Here is a 7,590-nt window from a genome sequence, read left to right as displayed (position 1 = left end):
AATTTTTTTTTTTTTTTTTTTTTTTTTTTTTTTTTTTTTTTTTTGTAGTGGGTATTCGTTATAATGCTGTGTTCTTGAGGCGATTTCATGGGTGGAACTCTTAGGAACAATGGGTAGCTTTAGTGATGATGAAGAATGCCCATATTTTGATGCTCAAGAGATCAATGCTCCTTCGATATCTGAATTCAATTGCGATGGTATTGAGGCGGCCATTGATACTCATCCCAGATTCAAAAACTGGGTTGATGGCAGTTTGGTTTATGATGTATGGAACCAAAGCCCCAAGAGTGTTCATGAGCGTCGGAGGAAGTTTTTGAAATGGATGGAGTTGGGATTAGATCAAACTCTTCCTTGTAATGGGAATTCTCTGACTCTGTGGAGTGATTGGAGAGAAGGGGATGGAGGAAGATTGAGGGATAATTCTGGTGCTGAATCCTCTGATTTTGAAGATGTGTTTTGCTCGGGTCGATCTTCGATGTCGTGTTGGTCTAGTGATGATCTTGAACGTTCGGAGATAACTTCAATGAATACCATTATGTATATGGATGATGGGGTTTATGGAGAATCTAGCACGAAAAATGGGGATCGAAACAACTCTGTTCGGTTCGCTATGGCTGAAGAGTTTGAGGAGCTTGAGGAGACTTCGAGTTCCTCACCATCTTTCCAACAAATGATGAGGATGGAGGCTGAGAGAGCAAACATTCCGTTGCATACAGAACAACGAGTCAACAAACGTTGGCTTAAGAAATTGCGATCGGCAGCCTGCATTTTTGATAAGTCAACAGGATTGGTAGTTGATGATGATGATGATGATGATGATTCAGCTGCAGGGTCGAGAGTTCGGAGGGTGAAGGTTCGACAGTGCAAGAAGCAATTGAAGGAGCTATCAGCCCTTTATATGGGACAAGATATCAAGGCACATGAAGGTGCTATCTTGACAATGAAGTTTAGTCCTAATGGACAGTATCTCGCTACCGGTGGTGACGACGGGATTGTTAAATTGTGGCAAGTGATTGAAGACGAGAGATCTAACGAATCTGACATCCCCGAAATCGATCCATCTTGCATTTACTTCACGGTGAATCGTCTCTCAGAGTTGAGACCTTTGCTTGTGGAGAAAGAGAAGATGGCTAATGCAATGACGTTGAGGAAAACGTCGGAATCAGCTTGTATAATATTTCCACCGAAAGTCTTCAGGATCTTGGAGAGACCGTTGCACGAGTTCCATGGACATACCGGTGAGATTTTGGATCTCTCTTGGTCGAAAACCAATGTAAGTAGCAATGCTATGAATTTCCTAGAAACTAAACCATGTTTATGCATTGGTAATCATACGTTATTGTTTCCTCGTGCAGTATCTTCTGTCATCATCAGTCGATAAAACCGTTCGACTTTGGCGATTGGGATCCAATGATTGTGTCAGAGTTTTTTCACATAGTAATTACGGTGAGTTTGTCAGTCGTTTCTGTTCATAGAGTCATCGAAATTGTTAACATATTCTTAACGAGCGGCTCTCATTGTTCTCGCTTTTTTCATGTTGGCTGCAGTTACTTGTGTTCATTTCAATCCCATGGATGAAAATTACTTTATCAGTGGTTCAATAGATGGAAAGATCCGTATTTGGGGAATTCCTTGTAGTCAAGTTGTTGATTGGATTGACATGAGGGAAATTGTCACTGCAGTGTCTTATCATCCTGATGGACAGGTGTGTACTTGCTTGAATCTTACGTTTTGTGGGCATTTCGATCGCTTCGTTGTTAATGGTATTTCGATCTCGTAATGTAGGGAGGAATTGTTGGCTCCATAAACGGTACTTGCCGGTTCTTCAAAGTAATAGGTACGTTTGTCGTATTAATTTGCAACTCGGGCTTATCTTTTGTTCTTTGATTTTGTTGCTCCCTATCTATTGTGTTTATGAACTATTGGTTCGTTTTCTTCTGACATATATATGTGACAATGAATAGCGTTGTACGTTATGAGCGGTATATGTTAGCTTCGGGGAGTTTTACCTTTTGCTTTGTGAGATCCTACATTGGTTGGAGAGGGGAACGAAACATTTCTTATAAGGGTGTAGAAACCTCTCCCTAGCGAATGCGTTTTAAAACTTTGAAACATTTCTTATAAGGGTGTAGAAACCTCTCCCTAGCGAATGCGTTTTAAAACTTTGAAGGGAAGCTCGGGAGGGAAAGCCCAAAGAGAACAATATCTGCTAGCGGTAGGCTTGGGCTGTTACAAATGGTATCAAAACCAATCACCGGACGGTGCTTTGGTTGGAGTAGGGCTAGACCCTCTCCCTATTAGATGCGTTTTAAAACCGTGAGGCTGACGATGGTACGTAATGAGTCAAAGCGGACAATATCTGCTAGTTGTGGGCTTGGGCTGTTGCAAATGGTATTAGAGTCAGACACCAGGCGGTGTGCAAGCGAGGACGCTGGACTCCCAAGGAGAGTGGATTGTGAGATCTCACATTGGTTGGAGAGAGGAATAAAGCATTTCTTATAAGGGTGTAGAAACCTCTCCCTAACTGACACGTTGAGGGGAATACCGAGAGGGAAAGTCCAAAGAGGACAATATCTGTTAGCGGTGGGCTTATGCTGTTACATGCTTGCTTGTATCAGAAAATCCTGAAAATTTTATTGGGCGTTCGTGTGCCATTGTCTTAAGTTTGCAATGAAATAAACGAATACTCCCATATATCTATTTATACACATACCAACGGTATGATGTTATTACCTCGGAGGAGTAGTTAGTAGGATTTTATGCATGAAAATGATTTGCAGAAGAGAGTATTCATCAATATAATCAACTATATATGGTTTTTGCTTTGGTACAAATGAATACAAAACTACAATTGGATGAAATTTTATCACTGGAATTGCTATTGATCTTGGAGAAAGATTGTCTAAACTGATCACTCGATTTGTTTTGTTTAGGTGATAATAACCTCGAATTAGACGCCAAATTATGTTTGTCCAGTAAGAAGAAGTCGCCCAGTAAAAAGATAACGGGGTTTCAGGTAGTTCATTCGACTAATGTTCTAATTCACGTTTCGATATTATATTTGCTAATATTTTCTATGCGTTTTTTTTTTTCTTCGGCCACAGTATTCTGCAGAAGATTCAAGCAGAATAATGGTGAGCTCTGCCGATTCTCGAATCCGAATTATTGAAGGGCTAAATGTGATCCAGAAGTACAAGGGTATGCACCTGTCTGTTCTTGTTTGTTGTTGATCTCTTCATTATATCAAGTATCAACAGCATGGTTAGTTCTGGTTGGGAGGTTTTACTGCATTGTGTATGCTCGGTGCGATGTCGGCTTGTTTGGTTGTTTCGATTATGAAGATTTTGCTTTTAAACCAAATGGTGTCGTTCGTTCGTCGTATCCTGTCTTCCATGTCTGCTCATAAGCAAGTTTCATCCTTTCTGTTCAGGGCCTTGTAATACCGGAAACCAGATGTCTGCGTCGTTTACCTCGGATGGGAAACATATTATCTCGGCTAGTGGGGATTCTAATGTATATGTATGGAACTGCAATTATAAGAACGAGTCTGTTATTTCCCCGGTGAAAAAGATTAAGTCGTATGAATATTTCTCCTCCAATGGAACCATTGCAGTTCCGTGGTGCGGTTCGAGATGTAACACGGAGGAAAGTCATTTTTCTGGCATGCGGAGGAGTTCTTCTGAAACTTTCCAGCTTCCATCACCCGCGTTTTTCTCTTTAAGCCAAGAGTTAGTAGAATCCTTCCCTAAGGGATCTGCAACATGGCCCGAGGAAAAGCTCCCAACTTCGAGCCTACCAACGAAACCATCTATGATGCACAAATCTCGGTATAAATTTCTGAAGTTGTCTTGCCAAAATACATCGAGTTCTCATGCATGGGGTCTGGTCATCGTGACTGCAGGATCGGATGGACGAATCAGGTCGTTTCACAATTATGGGTTGCCTGTACCTGTCTGAAATTTTAGGATTTTCCAAAAAACTTGAAGTGATTTCTTCAGATTTTGGTGCCTCCTCGCTGAGTAAAGTTGTGATGGAAGTCTGATCTCATTTTAGATGATCAACCAATGTTATCACCAGCTGCAATGAACTGATAGCTGATACGTTATCGTTTTTGGGATTCGTCGAGCATCTCTATGGATTTTCTGATACTCTAGATCGTCTCTGTAGAGAAAACGACATCAAATCAGCTCGTGACCAAGGTCAGCTTACCTGGATTGTCCTCTTGTCAATCATCCTCTAGGCAGTTTAATCATAGACTTCGTGATGCTGTGATTTGAGTATTTGCTGCTGGTTGGTAACGAACATGTGAAATGATTCAACACTGATACGAGAAGTTGTCTCGACGATACAGGTTACTGCGGGGGCTTGGAGGACCTCTTACCTCTTGCCTTTTGTGTTCTAACATGATCAAGGAAATCAAGATAGGTGGTCTGAATTGATTGAAGGAGAATTGGTATCTTGTGGGCCATTTTGTATTGCTTCTGCTTCATATCAAGACGACGAGAGACATTAGGATTTGAGCGTGGGGCAATCATAGTGGTCGGTCGATAGATGAGACTATACCTGCCAGGCTGGTCTTTGAAATGAAAGAAAGAACAAGTTTGTTCTGTTTGCTTGCTGTATCATTACATACACTAACATAAGTCTACAGCAACCCTTTTGCTAACAGAGATTATAGGTTGTGTTATTCATTCAACATCTTCTTAGATCTAAGCTATTTAGCATCCATCCTGAGTTCCATCTGTTGTAAATACAAAGCTCTCTGTGCAGGCTTTGCTTTCATTTTCCCTTCTCCTGTAAAACATGTTCTATAGAAGAAGCTACCATAAAATATAATATCAACAAATCCTCAGACTTTGATGTTGATGGGATTTGATCATATTCAAATGGTTCATACATTTACTTTTGAGAAAAAATTGGTTACAAATCTGTTCTTGGCTTCTCTATGTGTGAAAGTAATCTAAAACTGAGAATTTGGTATTAAAATAATGAATTAACAAGTGCTTATTTGCAGTTTCCTTGTTCCCCTCGTTGCTTTCTTCTGCCATTTCTGTCAAAGCTCTCTCTGCTCTGCTACGCAAGCTGTTTGTGTGGCCATGTTCCTGCACTGAATCAGAAAGCAAATGATTGGAATCAATTAGCTGTACTGACAATAAGAGAAACTAATGTCCCTTCGAGATCTAAACTCCAAATCCCAAGAAGCAGACAAAGAAATATGTAACACCTTCCATTCTTCTGTCACTTTTGTTTTTAAATTCTCAAGAACAAGCTTCTTCACTCATGTTGTTCAATATTTAAATCTGGTTTTTCTTGTAGAGGGAGATTTATCTCTCTATCTCTCTGTTTCATCAAATATTATAATCCAATGCCTTGTGTTTTCAGGCATAGAATAACAATTGATGAGGTGTTTTGTGTCTTAGATCCATGAAATGAATGACAGAACAGTACGAATGTTGTCTTTCCAACTGCCTCTAGCCATTTCAGATTATGTTATCCAACTCCTAGACACCCCATATCATTAACTGCATTATGAATCATGACAAGCAATCAAGAACGATAAGAAAAAGGCAGAAAGGACAGAATAATCTCAACTGGGCATGCTTTCAAATTTTCTAAACAAAAATGGCAGAAAGGAAGCTCAGATCTGCAGAATTTCAATAGAAAAAGGATATATTCCTCTTGTTAGATCACCGCACCACCAAGCGGAAACTCGGGGAAATGGTGGGTGACTGTTCATCTCATCCAATGGCAGCAACACCATGTTCATCTTGATACCAATTCTATTTGGTTTAATTCAAGAATTCTCATCGGTTTAAGAATTTTGCTTCAGAATTGGACAAAGGACGGCAGGAAATCATGCAGCTCCAAGAAAGCAATGATCAAAACCACGCGTAGATTTAGCGATTACTCGAGGAACGAAATTATGAATGATGAATTTCGAATACCGATCAGAAGAACCAACAAGAATCAGAGTAACATAATGTGCATCCTGTTAGTTTTTACTACACATTCCAGTCGTAATTCACAGAGGAGGAAAATGTCAACAAACGACGATAACTGGTCGAGCACAAAATCCTCAATCAGAAAGTAAAAGGAACGCAAGGACCAAAGAAGAACATTATTTAAAAAAAAAAAATCGGAAAGTCATTCCAATCCAGTGAGAAATCTGAAGAAATCCTAATTAGGAAACGACCTCAGATCCACGGAGAGCGTCGCTCAGACAGGGAGATTGGCGACGTCGTTCACCGGCGGAGGAAGTGGTTCAAAGCTGCGAATGATGGAGGAAGAAGTAGAGGTGCAGTACATGAGAGGGCGATCGTGAGCCTCGTCGGGATCTTCGTGGTCGTCGGAGGTAGAGAGATTGATGCAAGAACAACTCTCGAGAGAGGCGAAGAAGGCGGAGGCGACGCTGGTGCCTACCCAGGTCGCCACTCCGTTGAGCTTCTCATAGGTCAAGCAGGTGCTCTGATTCTCCATGGCTATGGCGGATTTGTTCTTGCCTGCCTTAGATCTCCTGTGAAAATAGAGATAAAAATCAGGGAAGACAGGGGAGAAGGATGAAAGAGGATGAGAATTTTGGGGAAATCCCTTTTTTTTTTATTTCTTAATTTAAATTTCTATTATCCTATTATTAGTTTACTATGACCATTTCAAAACTTCATCTATACCTAAAATTAACCCCAAGGCCATTTACATAGCTAAATAGGTGCCACTCAAGGTAGCGGCCTTGTTTACGTCGTGGGTCTGTGTGAGAGGGTCACAACCTACTTTGTCTGTCTTGTATAGTACTCTTTTAGGGCTTGAGCGTGTGATATACTTGATTGAGCCTTTCTTTTCTTGTCTTAATTCATGATCTTAAAGTAGCCTATGATTACTTGAAAGTCAAAGGCTACCTAAGGCGTATGTGAGGAATCAGTGTTAACCTTGAACTCATCTTGAGTTAGGGTAACCTCATGGTTGCCAGAAAGCCATAGGCGATCTTACTGCTTATCTTGAGGTATCATCGTGATTACTTAAAAATCAAGTGCTAACCTCAAGCTCATCTTGAGTTAGGGTAACCTCTTGGTTTCAAGCTTATCACGAGGTGCATCCTGATTACTTGAAGATGTTAAACTTGAGCTCATCTTGGGTTAGGGTAGCGTTTCCGTCGCTTAAAAACTAAGAACTATCTTAAAGCTTATCTTAAAGCTTAGCTAGTGGTCATTACGGTATTGATGGGCATGAGAGTTACTGTAACGGCCCAGATCCACAGCTGACAGATATTGCCCACTTTGGTGTTTTGTTCTCCTCCCAACCAATATGGGACATCACATTTACAACAACCATAGAAGGCTACAAAAAGTCATTCATGTTCTTACTTTAGTACGAAGATTTTTTTGTTATTAAAATAAAAAGTTTTTTAAGTCATGAGCTTCTTCATTTGCATTTCTTGTGTTTAGATTTGCATGTTAAAGACATTCAAGTAGTCTTGATTAAGCTATCTTGTAGAGTGATTCGAATTACGAGTTTTCTTTACTCTCAATTTTGATGATCAAGGTAATCTGTTTCGTAACTTTCCCTTGAGTTGATTATTTATCGATGATTCAACTT

At 40.2% G+C, this 7,590-nt stretch overlaps 2 protein-coding genes across 4 annotated transcripts in view; one reads left to right on the top strand and one right to left on the bottom strand.

Moving 5' to 3' along the window:
* The window catches only part of LOC111471500 (WD repeat-containing protein 44-like), a 5,531-nt gene extending 652 nt beyond the window's left edge, over nt 1-4,879 (top strand). The window contains exons 2-9 of one of the 2 annotated variants that reach the window (XR_002715206.1): nt 49-1,273; nt 1,356-1,446; nt 1,548-1,705; nt 1,786-1,837; nt 2,934-3,016; nt 3,105-3,198; nt 3,431-4,199; nt 4,352-4,879. Coding sequence is in view for 1 of the 2 variants with exons in the window: in XM_023117208.1 (XP_022972976.1) it covers nt 110-1,273; nt 1,356-1,446; nt 1,548-1,705; nt 1,786-1,837; nt 2,934-3,016; nt 3,105-3,198; nt 3,431-3,957 (2,169 nt within the window). In the remaining variant the exon portion in view is untranslated. Of the gene's footprint in view, nt 1-48; nt 1,274-1,355; nt 1,447-1,547; nt 1,706-1,785; nt 1,838-2,933; nt 3,017-3,104; nt 3,199-3,430 lie in introns of both variants that reach the window. The other variant, XM_023117208.1, reaches the window with a different exon arrangement.
* LOC111471501 lies at nt 4,847-6,613 on the bottom strand. Of its 2 annotated transcripts, none has more exons than XM_023117211.1 (2): nt 6,194-6,613; nt 4,847-5,102 (listed from the first exon to the last, which is right to left on the bottom strand). In XM_023117211.1, exon 1 carries the CDS (start codon nt 6,475-6,477, stop codon nt 6,217-6,219), a length of 261 nt encoding a protein of 86 aa, XP_022972979.1. In that variant the 5' UTR covers nt 6,478-6,613; the 3' UTR covers nt 4,847-5,102; nt 6,194-6,216. The 2 variants fall into 2 exon arrangements, with proteins under 2 accessions (XP_022972979.1, XP_022972977.1); XM_023117209.1 differs by having other exon boundaries at nt 4,863-5,107; nt 6,194-6,610.
* Between the last annotated feature and the right edge of the window lie 977 nt (nt 6,614-7,590).

This window comes from Cucurbita maxima, unplaced genomic scaffold (assembly GCF_002738345.1).
Source record: "Cucurbita maxima cultivar Rimu unplaced genomic scaffold, Cmax_1.0 Cma_Scf00053, whole genome shotgun sequence".
Classification (NCBI taxonomy): domain Eukaryota; kingdom Viridiplantae; phylum Streptophyta; class Magnoliopsida; order Cucurbitales; family Cucurbitaceae; genus Cucurbita; species Cucurbita maxima.
Note: the sequence above shows the minus strand (reverse complement) of the source record. Positions and strands in the feature narration are given on the sequence as shown.